The 17,055-nt window shown below is 38.7% G+C and overlaps 1 protein-coding gene across 1 annotated transcript; it reads left to right on the top strand.

Moving 5' to 3' along the window:
• Position 1: 1 nt before the first annotated feature.
• Positions 2–17,012, top strand: LOC104167566 (pantothenate kinase 1-like; the record flags this gene model as incomplete). Its single annotated transcript, XM_009707865.1, has 4 exons — positions 2–29; positions 8,619–8,971; positions 9,086–9,151; positions 16,982–17,012. Coding segments are annotated over exons 1-4 (478 nt in total), but the record flags the coding sequence as incomplete, so codon positions are not given.
• Between the last annotated feature and the right edge of the window lie 43 nt (positions 17,013–17,055).

Below are 17,055 nucleotides of genomic sequence, written 5' to 3'. Positions count from 1 at the left end.
CATGAAGCTCATAGTGCCCAAACAGCGCTGTAAGTAACGCCCGAACCGGCGTCCGGGCAGGGATTGGCCTGGGTGCGGTTGTGCTTTGGGAGGGCTCTGCGGTCTTAGTACATGCTCCTTTTCCATCCTCATCCCCAAACATTGTTAGAATTAAGAAAAAAGTAGACCTGGGAGCTGAGTGCAAATTATTCTGTCTGAAAACCAAAAAAAAGTATATTAGGAACACGATGAACTTGCAATAAGCTCCTTATAAGCATCGCCTGCAATTTTTGGTTGGTTGATTTGGGAGGTGTTAGTGAACTGTCTACATGTTTTGTTTTAAGGTGATGAGTCTCAGACATCTGTATTTGTAACATACTTAAATATGTAAAGTTTGTTGATTAATAGTATGTTTTATTTATTTGATCACAGCTAACTTCTTTATATATAGGTATGGAGCTGTTGAATAATTCCAGTGTGAACTGTACAAGTGAAACAATCCAAATGAAAAAGTACTGTTTCTTTGCACTCTCACTTCACTAGCCTTTCAAATAACGCCAACAAATGTTTGCTTCTTTGTTGAATGTTCAGCATGTTCCGAAAGGCTAATCAGGGATAGTCAGGACCACGGATACCAGCTGCCAAAACTGAAAGATGTTTCTACTCAGTAGAAAGTAGCATGCATTCAGCTACTCTGTTAGTTTTTTTTTTTTCATTCTTGTGAAATGAATACTTAAAACTTAAAAAACTTTTCTGTATAAGTAGAACGAAATAGTCGGAAACAGCCTTGAAGAGCTGCAGCTTTCATGAGGCTACTTATTAGCCACTGCCTTCTCCAGCTTTTTAAATCTTTTTGCTAAGCCACACATACAGAGAACATTCTAGGGGAAAGTGGTATTGAATAATCATGTAGCACTTACAGCACCTGTTGATAGTTAATTTAGTCTTCTACAAATTTAACATATTGGTGAGCAAATCATTCTCTGACACAAACTGGTTTTGTAGGCTTTGTCCAGCTTCACATTTTCATTCAGGAACAAAAACAGAACTTGGACTAACATTTTGATTTGGTGTGACTAAGAAGAGTCAGCACTTGCATATCATACTCTTCATAATATTAAAAACTGTTTTGAAGCAAAGAATAAGGCTTTTAGGGATTTGTGCAATCACTTGCATAAGAAAGAATGAGGAATTTGGAATTTCCTTCCCACCTTGAGGGGAAAAAGAGCTCAGCAGAATAGAAAGCATAGGTGACTGGCTGTATTGCCCAAGATGTATGACAACTGAGTCTTCAGTTGGGGGGGGGGGGTTAAAGAAATGAGGCTTTAATGAAAACCGCAGGTGAGGGTAGTGCTTTGTAGAACTATTTTGTGGGTACTTTCTTTGCTGAATAAAATGCATGAATCCTTGCTGATCTTATCCTTTTTAATTTGTATGGCTTATTTTGGATAAGAATAAATTTGCAATTTAATATTAGTCTTGCAGGAAAGTATGAGAGCATGTTGTCACCAGCATAAAAATTTTATTAAATTATATTCATATTCTCCTGGTAGTACATAGCTTTCCACTGCATCCATCACTAGTGAATACTACACAGTCCTGTTTTACTGGTTTTTGTATTTAATCCTGGCCTTTGCAGATGTTTGCTCTGTGCTTAAGGACATATTGCAAAATGAAGTGCAGTTACCACATGGCATGTAAGACTTCAGTATTGATTGTTGGGTTTGCTTTGTGTGGTGGAAAAGATAATGAGATAATTGGCATTTCCCAGTATTTGAACAAATGAAACCTATCTTTCTGCAGCAATTATTCCTTTAAATCCTTATAAATTATACGTTCACCTGTCCAAAATATTTCCTTTAGCTATTTTTTTTTTTTTTTTTTTTTTGCTTTCTGCCAAAGTGAGGTAGAGTTCTATGTTCCCAAGTCTTTTTCCCTCTGAGAAGGGAAGATTCCCTGTGAAATCCATGTGCTTTGCTGATTAGCCTGTGGTGAGAGAGGATCTGGGACCTAAAATATCTTCCTTTGACTTGCTTTCTGCTGCTTCTGCTGAGAAGCTTGTCTTTGTTTTGGTTTTTTCCTTAGTTGAACTAGATGAGTTGTCAGGTATGTTAGAGTTACGCCAGTTTTCTGGTTCAAATCATTAGTGCAGACCCTTTGTGAGACTATGGTTTATGTTACCTGTCTGTATCACAGCACAGCGTGATGAGTACAGATAAGTATCTGTTATGATGCCTTGCACTGTGTAGCACTCCAGAAGAGAATAAAATAGCGAAACAGTGTGAATTCTGCAAATTTCGAAAGTAGGCTCAAGTATCATGTTGTTCAGTTTAGATGTGATCTTTGAACAGAAGAAAAAGAACAGTTCAGTGCCTTTGTCGATCCCTGTGAAACAGTATTGTAGCCAAGTAAGGACAAAGATTTCAGCATGGCAGTTAACTAGACTGGTGCTTCGCAGCGTTATTCTACATCATACATATGGAAGAAGCCAGCTGGACATCTTAATTCTATTGCTCTTCTTAAATTAAGATAAAGCTTTGGGGTCGCTATTCAAATCAGCATCTTACGTCTCACTCCAAGTCACCTGGTAATGGTTAAGGGTCAAAGAATATGTATTTTGAGGCATTGTGACTGTTTAGCCATGGCAGTTATAATGCATATTAGTTGTCATTTCTAAAGACTTTGAGTTGTAGCTTCACAGTAAAGAATGCTTTTGGCCAATATTTAGGTTGTTACACCTGTGATGTTTGGCTGCAGCATGATTATGTAGTACTACTTGAAGCCAGGTGGAAACTGTGGTAAACCTAGGCTTTTTCACCTGTGGTAATGTTACATATGGAATGCTATGATGATATAGTGTATTTTGGTGAAGAATACAGGAGTGAAAATGGTTTTGGTCTTGCTATTGTTTGACACTGTGAATAAGTACAACATTACTGGTTACCGAAATTTTGTCCAAGGTATTGGAATATCCCACAATCTTTTAATCTTAAGAATTGCTTCAGGTGACATGCTGCTTAAAGTTAGTCTCCAGTTGATTTTAATGGAGGTAGCAGTAAGTGTTATGCCCAGTCCTACTCCTTAGGCAACCAACTGAACTATTTGGTGTGTTGTCGTCCAGCATCCTGTGAGTTAAAACTGCGTATCAGCCTTGCCAGGAAGATAATGCCTTTCCAACAGGGATGGGAAACCTATGCAAATCACTTCCATCAGGCTAGGTGCTTTGTAAGTTTGACTTTTATTTGTCAGCCAGTTTGGTTGGTTTTTAATGAAACTATACAGGCTAGGTAATGACCCAGTCTCCCAGTGCTATCTTCAGAAATCAGTTTGTGGTAATATGACTACGTATGTGTGGATGGTCACAAATTTTCTGGTGAGGAGGTAGACATTCAACAAGGTCTTGCTGCTGAAAATTAACTGGAAGGCTTTGCCTGATATATGTGCATGATTTATTTAGCTCTAGCTTTGTAAGGTTTGAAAAAACTTCCATTACTAAGCAGGTATAATTAATTTTTTAAGCTATCTATTCTGTTTCTGTTGAAAGGAAAACAAATGCTTTCATTTTACAACATGTTTAGATTACTCAAAATAGCTGTAAAGTAGGAAGAAGTAATTGAAAATATGTATAAGCTATTATGTTAAGCAGAGTTGATAATGAGTTGAAACAGGTGCAAGTTTAAACTGGCTGAAAATGTGGATTTAGGTAGAAGGATGTCATTCTCCATTAGAATAATTTCTACAGAACTATATTAAATTCTTGAGATCTTTGGGGGTTTTAGGTCTATTTGACTACAGAGCACTTGGCTGTAACTGCCAAAAGAAAATCGGGGAATTAACTTTCTGGGTTAGAAGACTGCTAGAAATTGCTTAGTATTTTGCCACCATTAATAGCCAATGCTTGATGCTCTAGGGACAAGTAAACTCCCCTCTCCTTTGCATGCAGATTAATGCTACTAGCCAGCAGTCAAGTAAAGATAGGATTACAGGAATGATTTAATTTGGAAATCTGAAGTATTGGCTAATATTTGGCTGTCACAATACTCTCTCATGTTATGTGTGACTCTTATGTTTGTGTTTTTTTTTCCCTGTTCTTGTTTTTGTCCCCTCTTCCAGTCCCAATTAAAACAGGAAGTTCTTAATCATCAAAACATCGCAATGCAAATTAAATGTAAACAAAAGATGTAAATGAAGTAATAGGACTTTGTAATATGTATGTCCAGGAAGAAATGCAACTCAGCCTAAGATGTTTAATCTGAGATATTTGTGGCTAAGATACCACCATTCAAATTATTGATAATGAATGATGGAGATACTGTATCTGTGTTCAAGGAAATACAGGTCTTGTAAGGGAGATGTATAAGCTGAAACAGTTTTGACAAAAGAAGAAACTGCTGCATATTGGTCATGGATAAATCTAGGGGCCAGGTAGAGAGAAGGAAGTTCTAACCAGCAGGATTCAGGCACAGTCTCTTTCTAAGGGTTTAGCTGAATCTCTTTAACCCTTTCTTTATGTTGTGGCTGTTTAAACATATGAAAAGGATTACCCTTGGTTATCCTCTTTAATGGTGGGAAATGTTACTTAGTGACCCAAGAGTTCTCTTTCATTCTTGCTTCCCCTGAGCTCTTGTCCATGTGTGATTTGGTATTTACCCTCCACACCCTCTCCTTATATTGTATGTTAAGCATAAGGTTTTTAAAAATCATGTGTTCAATTCTGATTGTAATATGCCTTATAGGACTAGCCTTATAGGTTCATGCTCTCCAAAGCGTGTGCAGAAACTAGGTAAAATGTGTCATGGAATTTCTCATGAGTAAACCTTTCCCCCAGATAGCACAGCTGTTGGAGTGCATCAGATTACCTAATTATGCAATGCTGTAGATACCTTCTGTTTGCATTGTCACATGTTTCTGCAGCTAAATTTTGGAGTAATGGAGACTTTTATCTCAAAATAACAAACCAGTAAGTAGTTGGTGCAGTTTATTAACATAAGGAGAATTAATTTTCTTAAGAAGATAAGTGGAGTCTTTGGTTTATGCTAGGCTTTAAGAATGCACAATTCATCTTGACACTTTCTGCATCAGTTCTATGGGACCTAGAACTAAATTTTTTAGTGTTGTTATTTTTTGTGACTTACTGCAGTGTAGCAATACAGCAGAATAGTTCTGTTTTCTCCACAAGAATAAATTGCATTGATCCAATAGGTATATTGCATTCTGACTTTGCTGAGAAGAGAAAAATTGGCTCATAACAGTCTTATCAGACAATTTTAGTTAAGTGCATTTTTTACACTGTGAAGGCATTTCTGCAACTTATCCAGTATCTTCATTTTTCGTACTAAATCACACAAGTTTGAATAACTGTTGTCAGCCTAAGATGTGGATGTGATGGATTTTACTTTCCCCACCTTGCTTTCCTGGCATGTAATAACTCAAGAAACTGGACGTTTATTCAAGTTATCAATGAAATGCTAGACTTCCACTTTAAAACAAACAAAAAACCCAAGCAACCCAAACAACAACAACAACAACAAAACTCCACAATTTTCCCCCCATTTTCTCTCAGATCTGTGGAGACTGTATCTACACAAATACTTTCCTTTCTTCTTACCGCCTGGTTGTAGCAGTGAGGGCCCTAATAATTTTGGTGGCATCTGAGTGGTCTTGCTCTCTGTATTCAGGGAGGCAGGAGAGCCCGAGAACACCTTGTAGTCTGCATACATGCTCCCATTAGCACCCCATTCAATGCTGTCAGGAAAGTTGAAGTGTTTAGGTGCCAGCTAAGGTGGCTGCTCTAAAGATGCTGAAAAGAACTGATGGTGCTTTGGTGGTGCATTTTGTTTTGTAACATATTGATAGTAACAAAAGATACGACGAATAAATTACAGAAGTGTTTCTGCTGTCACTCCAGCTGTACAGAATCAGGACTTGTCAGGAACTTTGAGACTTTTTTTTTTTTGTCCTAATTGGTGAACCAGTCAAAATAGTTGTCATATATATTGCAAGTGATTCCAACGGATAGCTAGTGTTAGCAGCTGTGAAGAAAACTGCTGTCCTGCTAACTGAAATATCAGTTGTTGTGGACTGCTCTTGTGCTCTTTATTTATGCTGAAGAAAACTGCTGCTGTTCTAGGAGCAAAGTTCTTTTCTTTCTGCAGCTCTCCATTTGGGTCACAACAAAATGAAAGGAGCTTAGATTCACAGAGGGAATTAAAAAAAAAAGAAGTGTCTTGGTGTTCCTGCTTGCTTTTTAAATGTGAGCATTATGTGTACCTATTCCAAGAACTATACAGACTTGAAATAACTTCATAGTTGTTTTATACAGTACTTATTCTTTGTTAATGATTTAGCTATGACTCCTCAAAATATTAAGATACAAAAGTAAATGTCTTGGCAGTCATTTATGAATAACTCTCAGCTGTTAGTGCTTAACCCTTTTATTACTGGGCCTGTGTTTTGATAGGAGGATGGAATGCTTCTTCCCTCTCTTAAAGATTAAATCTACACTACAGCTTTAAGGCAACTCTTGGTGCAGGTAGATTGTAGCAGATTTTATGCCCTTAATGTAGAATGTTGGAAGTTGACTTAAACTTAGCTACAGGCTGGTTCCATATGACATGGCACAACCATGCTGCTTTTAAAATTAAACTTCCTGCTTGTGTAGTTAAGATATATCCAAGGAGGAAACTTACTGTTCAAGTGGAACAGGTAATTAAAATTCTCAGTAGCTTAAATAAAGATTTGTGTAAATCGCTAATGGGTTTGGTGGCCTGAGCTCCACTTCATTGTAGTGTTGCACAGCGTGGGCCAGACCACTTTTGCTTCAATATTTACCTTGTACTTCCAGAAGTGTTTGAGATACAGGTTAGTGTATGGTAACATATATTTCTTCTTTAAAATGAAGCGTATTTTAGAAACACTTGTTTCAAATTCTTCCCATTTCAGGGAGCTTTCATGCATCTGCATAGGATATATCTTCCCAAACCTCAAATTAGACTTCATTTCAGTGTCTTTGTGTCTTGCAGCTTGTAGGGTATGGAAAAAGAAATTAGACTTTACAACAGGTAGCAGTAAGTGCTCTTGGAAAAACTGAACTGTAAGCAAGCTACTTCATGGGAGTTTATGCATTATGCCTTCCTTGTCCTTAGGGAAAGGGGGGGGGAAATTGATGATTCAATTATTTGGCATACAGCAATGGAGCAAAGTAACTGTTTTAAACAACTGACATTTAAGGATTGGTTGGAGGAGGAGGGTGTATTAACAATTGTGAAATTTAGACTTTTGAATTATTCAGCCAGACAAGAGTGATGCCGAGACCCTTGTGGTAGGAAGTAAAAGGCTCTTCTGCTCCTTTCAGCCTGAAGTTGAGTAACTTAACACTGATCTGTGATTACTTGAAGAGCAGTGTGATCAGAACCTCCTATGCTTATTAAAATCTTTACCCCAAGTTGTTTACATTTAGGTTCACTGGCAGAGAAATCAATAATGCATATGATGTCCATGGTCATGTCCATGTCAGCACTAAGTTGGGATGCCATAGTTGGTCAAATCACATTTCTAGCAAGTCTGACTGATTCTTCCTAAAAGCAAGGAGGTGACTGTCTGACTGCTATTTTAGAAATGGATCTTAGATGTTAGCCACATATTCAGTACTTTCAATTTCTCTAAGAAATATTACTAGCTGCCTCCTTCTGCAGTACCTGCATATTGGTTTTTGTATTCTCACTTCTTATATGCTTCATAAAGTTACCTGGCTTACTATTTAAATTGTACATATGTATATATAAGCAGAGCATCCAGACTGGCCTGGTTCAGTTAGTGTCTTCTCTCTGCATGTTCTCCATAGTGATTTTCTCTTGCTATTAACAGAACAAAGGCTTTGGTAGACATAGGTAGGCTGTGGCAAATACATATATGCTGAGAAGCAAATAGTGGCGTTTCTTGTATAGTTGTGTGATAGGCTAACACATATACCAGCAAAGGGAGTCTGTGCTCAAAGAAAGGACTATCAGTGGTAAATACTGAACTTAAAACAGTTCATTCTCTTTCTGCTAATATATGCAGGTGGTATAGTTCCAACAGAACTACTAGTTCGGGTGGGTTGAAGTCTAGAGATTCCTAGCATAATGGAAAAGTGTTGTGTTGCTGCTCTTCAGAGCCTTGTGACTGTGGAAATTCCAACTGGGCTTGGAAAGGCAGTGGTGGATGTTACGCAGTAGGAATGTGACTTGAGAAATCTTGTTCTGTTTGGTTGTTTCTTCTTCCGCTCCTTAACCTATTTTAAGAATTGGTGACAGGAGTCAGCCTGGGTGAAATGTCTGTCAAGAGATGCTGACCTAAAGAGTAGAATGATTTCCTAGGAAAAAATATTTTCATTTTATTAAAACCTGCTTCTCCAGAGAAGAGTATTTTGAGATTTTTCTTTATTCTTTTTCTTAACTGAGGCTTTATGAAGTCTTAACTTAGATGTTTAATACATGTGAACTGGACATGTAAGTGACCGCCAGCTTTCAGGAGTACATGCTGCTACTGTGACTTGGGCTGCACTGAATTGTTGTTCAGCAAATGTTTTAAGTGATATGACTAACCTGTATATTTATAGTGGCTTTCTCTTTCTTCCTCCCCAACTCCCTTGTCCTTAGCATTTCCATGGTTTGGAATGGATATTGGTGGAACATTGGTTAAACTGGTCTACTTTGAACCTAAGGACATTACTGCAGAAGAGGAACAGGAGGAGGTGGAAAACCTGAAAAGCATTAGGAAATACTTGACCTCCAATACAGCCTATGGTAAAACTGGCATCCGTGATGTCCATCTTGAACTGAAAAATTTGACTATGTGTGGACGCAAAGGAAACCTGCACTTCATCCGCTTTCCCAGCTGTGCCATGCACAGGTTCATACAAATGGGTAGTGAAAAGAACTTCTCGAGTTTACACACTACGCTCTGTGCCACAGGAGGTGGAGCTTACAAGTTTGAAGAGGACTTTAGAACGGTACGTGAACAGTTCATATGGGGTCAGTGGGAAGTACTGTGGGAAGACATCATGGGAGTCCTTCTATTAAAGCTTATGGAGAAAATAACTTTTTTTTTTTTTGGTTCATCCTAGCCGGTTAAGACTAACAGAATCAATTCACATTTGTTAATTGGTGGAATTGATGAGAACATGGAGGGGGTGAGAGGGTATTCTACTTGCTGGGTATTCTACTGAAGTATTAGTGTGCACGATGTCTTCAGTAAATGTTTTTTTAGAGTACAGCCGTGATGATCAGATGCCTCATGATCAGCTGAGGTTGTGTTATGACAACCTAGAAGTCTGAGACTACAGGTACTCATCTTGTAAACTGGATATCTACTGGAAAAACAGAAATGAAACCATACAGACTGGCAACTGGACTCAGGTTCCCTTTGTCTTGTGTTAGTCTTCAAGCAGGCTTAAGTCAAGATTCTGGAAGACCAGGCATGGAGCAGGGGGAGAAACAGTGTATGGAAGTGTGACAAAAGCAGATAGCTTTTATTTCAATTCTGGGAGTACATCATGTGAAGAAAGACAGTTCATGAGATTACTAGGTACCAGATCCCCTAGAATTTAAAAACTTCTGTAGGGAGATCTAGAAGCTGACATAAATCTGGAGTATTGGGATGCTGTTGTTTGTATAAACTTCAGCAATAGTCTTGACTCCAGAAAGAGTGCACTGAAAAATTTGATTGTGGCAACAGAGGCGTAGAGAGCTGTTGTACAAACTTCATTAGAGACAAATAGTCATTCAGTAGGCAGTTGCCTGTTGTGTCTGAGTCTCTACTGGGGTATGTCTCCTTTTTTTTTTTCTTTTTTCCTGTAAAAGAATGACTAGTCTGCCTGTATCAGAGGAGGCTCACTAAGATTAATATGAATTATTTACTTGGCAGGCAGATCTGGCACTTCTGTCCCTAGCTTTTGACCTGATCTTGAGGGTGAGGGATGGCTGCTGGGGCTGACAGGTTATACCAGTTGCTTTTCTGTCTCTGCTTCAGTCTAGAGAGCTATCATACTCATTTACTAACTGCTGTTGACTGCAGTCCTTGACTTTGTGTGCTTCATTTTTTTAACTCCAAGCATCCATTCCTGCACCACAAGAGCTTGGGGTTTTTTTGTCAATACCCCTATGAGTATGATGTCATACTCATGACATCATTGACCGCTATATCAATACCTATGAGATGACCAAGATCCTCAGGGGGAAGGAAAGCGCTATAAGAGATCAACACGAATTCCAGCTGTTACAGTGTTGTGCAATAATTTTCAGTAAATGTTGGACATGAAAGCAGGTAGTTTAATGAAGGACTGTCAAATTTCTGAACTGCTGTAGTAGTCCACTACTAGTGGCAGATTTCTCATCCTTGCAAGTTCTTTACATGTTAGAGTCTACTGATGATTGAGTCCTCAAAAGGAACCGTTTTCGTTTGTCTGACATTGTGTAAGGGATGTTGGGCACCACAGTCTAAGGTGAGTTCTAGTGCTAGTCAGTGTGGCCCCAGTTCAGGTTTTGGAGGATTCTTGCACGTCTCTAGTGACAATGGAAGGTCATTTTGAGACTTTCTGAAGAGGCTTACTATCCCTTTGGAATGGTTAGTCTTTCCAAATTCATCTCTCCTGCATCATGTAGTAGCCACTAGAGTTACTTAGTTAATAAGGAAATTCATGTCCCTTGCTTCCACAGCTGTAGAAATGGACTAGAAGTTACCTGGTGGCTATCACAGCTAGGCATTTCTTTCCACAACTTTGGCCTTATCTTGTGTAAATATGCAATTTACAGTGAGGGACCAGTCTCGCATCTCAGCTGCAATATAGTCATTGTAGCACTGGAAGCCGTAGTTGGAGTTGGAGCTGTTTTACTAGCTATTGTACAAAAATACGAGGTCACATAGCAAATTACTGGTGGACATAGGCATGAAATCCCACATGTCTGCAGTGTTAGTTAACATTCTGTGTGCTGCACCCTTGTACATAGTTTAAGGAAAACACTATAAAGTCTGGCTGGGATGTGTTACAGCATAGAGCAATCGGTGAAGTGTACTCACACCTGAGTGCGTGCTTTGGACACCTTTTTTTTACAGCTATCCAATTCCATACCTTCTTTTAAATCGTGTATTTCTTGGCTCAAACTGTAATATCCATAGGTATTACAGAAGCAAAATACTATCCATTACATAAAGGTTTGCTTGTTTAATATCTCTCAAAGGGCTGAGTGTTGTGGGTACTAGCACTTAAATTGTCACACTTCACTAACCATTGTAACAGCAGCTGGCTATATCTCAGTATGTTCTGCTAATTGTAAATTGATGTTGGACAACAGCTTCAGGATTGCGCTCTCAAAGCATTGTAATGTCTGTTTCAAATATTTGATCTCTCTAGTGCACCTGTAGAAGTGGAGAACATGTGCCAAGTATAATATTCTGCTGTTCCAGTATTCAATATTGTATAATCCTTATATGGAGGAAGCTTTAAATGGTACTGTTTCTATTACTTAGAAGCAGTGTGGAAAAACTAAAGTATGTTTGTGAATGTTGTTAATTTCATAAAAAAAAATCTGGCTAAATGGTAGGAAACTCATGAAACTGATATAGGTAGTGTGCTTTTGTTCTGGCCCTTTATTTCCCCATGTACATGCTTTTAAGTCACTAGCCTTTCATGGTATTTCTAAATGCTTGTGAGAGTTTCAGGATTGCATAGATTTAAGACAAAAGATCCAATATACTGCAAAACAGCATTCAAATCCCAAAGAAGGAATCCTCCTAAGATTACAGCAGCTTTTTCTCCTTAAAATAGACAAGCAAACACCCTGTTATTACTTCCCTGTTCAGTGTCTAATTCTGAATCCCTAAATGAGTTGAACAGATTTGATCTAGGCATTTCTATTGCTTTTGCATATTAAAAAATAAAATAAAATTAGGAGGTGTCTTCCACTTGCCTTAAGCCTGTTTTCTGTGCCATAGAAAGGCAAGTAAATCTACAAAGCTAGGTAGGTTTAACTATCTGACCTCCCTCTCGTGATCCACAGTGATGGATGGGAGGAGACCTCAAGAAGTCTCCATGGACTGCTTGGTGACTGCCAGCAATAATGATCAGTAGCCTGGCAAATTGATTCATTCTTAAGACCTGAATGCTTCCCCTAAAAGTAGAAAAACTGACTCTAGTCATTAAACTGGACCACAGAAATAATTTTGCCAACCATGTGGTTATACTTAATGTTCATTGAAGAGCATCAGTAAGTAATTCACTAAAAGAACTCTTTCCAGTTTAGGATTTTTTCTTGTTTCTGTTTTTTGTTTGTTTCCCATCCCCCCTGCCCTTTCTGAATGACTGGTCTTTATGACTGGCTGACTATTTTCAGGTAACAGTGGTGTTAAGGCGTGGATGAATCTGTCTCCTAATTCTGATAATCCTCCCTCCTTTCCACAACTCTGTAATGTCACCTTGCATGTTCTGTAAATGCCTAAGTGACATCACTTCTGTAAAAGTAAGGAGAACGTAGGCTTACTTGCTTGTGTACCTGTAATATAAATCTCTTTATACTCTGTGACTCCTCCATGATTGCATACGCACATTACTTGCACGACAGTATGCTGTTAATGTAATGAGGAATAAATTCTTAGGCTGTCGCTCAGTTTTCTAAAACACCTCAATGTAAAGGATACATGGGGGTTGAGGGAATAAAGGGCTATTCAGACTTTTGTCTAAACCTGCTCTATTGCACAATTCATGTCGATTGCAGTGGCTCAAAGGTGGGGTCTCTGTATTCCTTTCCTGAACAGACACCTACAGAACCTGGCTAGTCTTGATAGAAATTTTACTGCTGGCTTCAGTGGAAGCAGGGCCTGGGCCAAAAACCAATCACATAATAAAGAACATTTGGGACAGGGGAGGAAGGAAATCTGTTAACCAAGACAGACTTAAACTTAGGCCTTGACCTTCCCCCTAACCTGTAAGAAAAATGCTTTAAGAGTAAGCTTGGCTGTTGGAGAGTGATTTCCTTGTTCCAGTTATTACCTGATTCTAAGGCTTGACTTTGTGATATAAACTGAATGCTTGTGGATGACTTGTAGACTGTATTTGTCTTAAATAAACTCACTGTCTGGTGGTGTAGGATGAGTGAGCTGTGTAACTCTAGGTTAGTGCAAGACACTCAAAAATCTTGTTGCACCTCACTTGCTTGAGGAGGCTGGATGCTGCTGCTCAGGCTCTGGGTGCTGGCCTGTAGTGTGTAGACTGGGCTGGAGATGAAAGTGGCATCCAGAGAACAGGTGAAGTAACTGCTACCATCACTGTAGGAAGCTGGGATACTCTTCAGAGGGAATGGGGAGAAGCAGTGTGCATCTCTTTGCTGTCAAGAGGGGGAACAGATCCTTACAGCCAGCTGGGCAAGAGGGCAAATCCTCTGCAGACGATCCCAGATTAGTGCTTTTTATTTTTTTTCCCCAAGGGTGATGCAGAGTATATTCTATTCTGCATCAGTGAATGTTGGGCTTACCCTTTATTTGCATTAGACTTTGTCTTGTTTGAATGTGAATTTCCCAGCCTCAGGGTGTGGAACAAGCTGGGGGGAGTACCTTTTCTGAGCTCGAAAGGAGGCAGGATTGGGGGTTGAGGTGAAGACAATCAAAATGTAAAAAAAGCAAAGTACATCTTAATGAAAGTGAAGGAGAGACAATGGGAGGGGCATGGAAGAAAGAGCTAGAGCGTGAGCTATTGTAAGAAATAAAAACTGGAGCAATGCCCAGAAGGCATATAAAAGCCAGAGTGATACAGTAAATGAGGCCATTATAATTGATAATTAAAAACTTGCAAGATGTGATGTTCCTAACAGTTTCTTACAGAAAAACTTTCGTATTTCTGACTGAAAGTCCAAGAGATGAACTCAAAATTGCATCTAAGTTTGGCCATTCCTGCACTTGCCAGCATTCGATAACAGTTTGAAAATTCAAACTGGGTGAAATCTTTTGTGAGCTGGAGCTTCGTTGAAAAGAGATCTTCATACCAATGTTGATCCATTAGGCTTCAGCCTTGCTGCATATATGTTATGGCTGCCCTTAGCACACTTCTAGGGGACTGACCTGTTTCATGTTTTCCTTGCTGAGGTGGAAATATTTACTCACCCATAAAAAGAAACAAACATGACCCAAGTCTTTGACCTCTGTGTTTCCATACACTTCAAAGCAGCAGGAAGTTGCTAACATGTTTTTTTCCTTTTATACTGTCTGATACTTGAAGACAGCTAAAAATTGTTTGACTTGATGCATATTAGTTAAAAACAAAACAAAATCCACCCCCAAAAACCAACAAAACCAACAAAAAGAACCCCAACAAAACAAACTAACTTGAACAGATGGTACAGTTTTCCAGCACTCCTTGCAGGTGTACAACAAGAGGTCTTCGTTCTCCTTAGAATAGCATCTGCACACAGTAACAACAGACCTTTTGTGTATCCTTGAAATCAACTGGGTTTCAGGAGTTTACTGTCACAGGGAAGTGTTCACTGCTTTGTTGCTGTGTTGCACCTGCTTGTAAGCGTGGTTAAAGTTCTGAGTCTCTCCTTTTGATGGTCCTGAAGAGTTACTTGAGGTCCAAAGTGTTTCGTTCTCCCACCTGCCCTGATATTTAAAAAGCAGTCTAAACCAAAGAGGAATTTCTACAGTCTGACTATAATGCAGAAAAATTACTCTTTTTTTAAAATGTGCATATGGTTTCCCTGTAACCATCATAAATTTTCCCTCCAGGGTCCTGTATACTACTTTGTTCTGCAGTTCTTCCTCTCATAGCACAGCTTTCTGATATAAAACTTTCCTAGAGAGACACTGTGCTGAATATAGTTACAGGAGTGCAGAGCAGGGTAAGTTGACCATTATGTTGTCTGCCCTCACATGAGGGACTGTAAAGGACTGGAAAAATATCTGCAAATGCATTTTGTAAAAAGTTGTAGGAAAAACATCCAATAAAATGTGCTTCTACATATTGCTCTTGTTTTTGTTTTGCATTTTTGCACATAAACTTCAGTTCCTGCAAGGAGAAGTGGTTTGAACAGCTGAAAGATGAGAACAAATAGAGTGTGGTAGGTCAGGTGATGGTGCCAGAAAAAAAGTTTGCTTACTCATACATTAGTTACTATGTTTACAGGCACATCTATTTTGTATTGCAGTTTTGCTGCTTGAGTTATTGTGAGCAAAGAAATGAATAGAGAAAAGGCAGTTCTGTATGCAGTGAAAGGGACTGGGAACTGTGATCCTGGCTCTATCATGGCTTCTTGTACAAGACTGGGTTACTACACTTCTTGCAACTGTGCCCTAATTTGTGTTTAGAAACAAAACCAATGGTGGCTCACTGGGCTGTTCAGAGCCTCAGAGGTCTGGTGACTGCAGAGCTCACAGTTCTCTGAAGGAAGGCAGATTGATGTGGAATACTGATGCCTGTCTTGCTCCTTCCAAAAATGAAAACCAGACTGCTGCAACAACACAGGAAAATAGTTTTCAGCCTGCTCTGAGTATCATACATGAAAGAAAGCAGTAATTTTCTGTATATAGTGTATCAGCTGTTAAATATAGCAGAGGGCTATAAAAAGCAGAACAAATTCTGGTATGTCTTTTATACATGGAGGGCTGGACCTAATAAAACTTCTATTCTTAGTGCTTGAAAAAGAACCTTTGGTTAGTTTCTTTTGTTCTGTCCTTACAAAATTGGTGAACTGACTGAAAAGTTTGTAGAAACAAGGATTTTGTCTTGTTTTTTGCGCTGAAGCCAGAAGTGTTTTACTTTTAGATTTGTATTGCTTGCTTATGTCTTGCAAGGTCTCTCACTGATGCTTGCCTATTTATAAAGGTGTAACATGGATGAGACAAAAGCACCTTGTGGCTGGGTATTTGGCTTATGGGAAAATAGAGGTTTCGACAGTAGGGGCCATAAAACTGCTAATGACTTGTCTTTGTGTAGCAGGCTTCTGGTTCATAGTGTGCTCTTTGCGCATGCTGTATCTGTGTTAGGTCACGTTTGGTCATGCTACATCTGGCTTATACAGTAAGATGAGAACTTTAAGACTGTAAAGCACGTAACCTAGAGAAATAACATGTTTAGTATAGAATTTTTCCTTATTTTGACTAGCTCTGAGCAATGTTAGTTGTGTTTTAACAAAATAAATAAATCCTCTAACAAGTGATGACTTAATGGGTGCCATACAATATCCACTGTGAGAAAGAATTCATGAAGCATTTATTATGTTAATGCATTGTATTGTATATCTCTTGATTGGAGCTTTTCCTCTCAGTCTAATAGTAAGAAACTGCTGAAATCCAAGATATTTGCAAAGTAGCCTTAAGATTTTTGTAATGTTTCTTTAAAAACCTATTCTTCTGCTTTGTGTTTATTCTTTTTATTTGCTGGCTAAATTGTTCAAGTCTTTTATGCTGCATTTCTATAATTGTAATTTGTGTAGCCATGTGGTAACCAAGAAAAAAAATATGAAGGGATTGCAAAAGTTATAGGAGGAAATACTGAAACAAGAAGTTATTTCCACCTGTCTCTATTGTCCTATGAATAACTGGATCTATACTGAGTTCTTTAAGACTGCTGGTTTGCTTTTTGATTTTGTGGTTTGTTTTTTTTTCCTTATTTCTTTTCTATGGTTCCAGGATTTGAGGACTAGCAAGTACAACAAAAGGGCAGACCCAAAGAGTAGAATGGCTTTCAGTTAAGGCAAGTTAGAGCTATGTGCAACTAGAGAAAAAACTGAAGGGAGGAGATTTAAATAGCTAAAAAGAATGTAACCTGTTGGCCATGACTGCTCCACAGAAATATCTTTCCTCTTTGTAGTGACTTAATATATCTTCCAGAATTAAAAACAAGAGGTAGTTAACCTTGTAAATCTTCTCCGTAACCTGTTATAAAAACATCCTGCAATATGCAAATGTTTGAGAACCAGCTCTGTACTGTATAACTCCTTTTTTGTTCCTAATACCCTGTTGCTTTTTCTGCTAGGAAGTGGAGTTAAGTAAGACCTACTTTGCAGGTATGAGGCTGAGAATGACCTCAGGGTTTGGACAGGCAACTTT

Source organism: Cariama cristata, unplaced genomic scaffold, assembly GCF_000690535.1.
Source record: "Cariama cristata isolate BGI_N322 unplaced genomic scaffold, ASM69053v1 scaffold44789, whole genome shotgun sequence".
In the NCBI taxonomy this organism is placed as follows: Eukaryota; Metazoa; Chordata; class Aves; order Cariamiformes; family Cariamidae; genus Cariama; species Cariama cristata.
The sequence above is the reverse complement of the archived record's forward strand: the minus strand, read 5'-3'. Positions and strand labels throughout refer to the sequence as shown.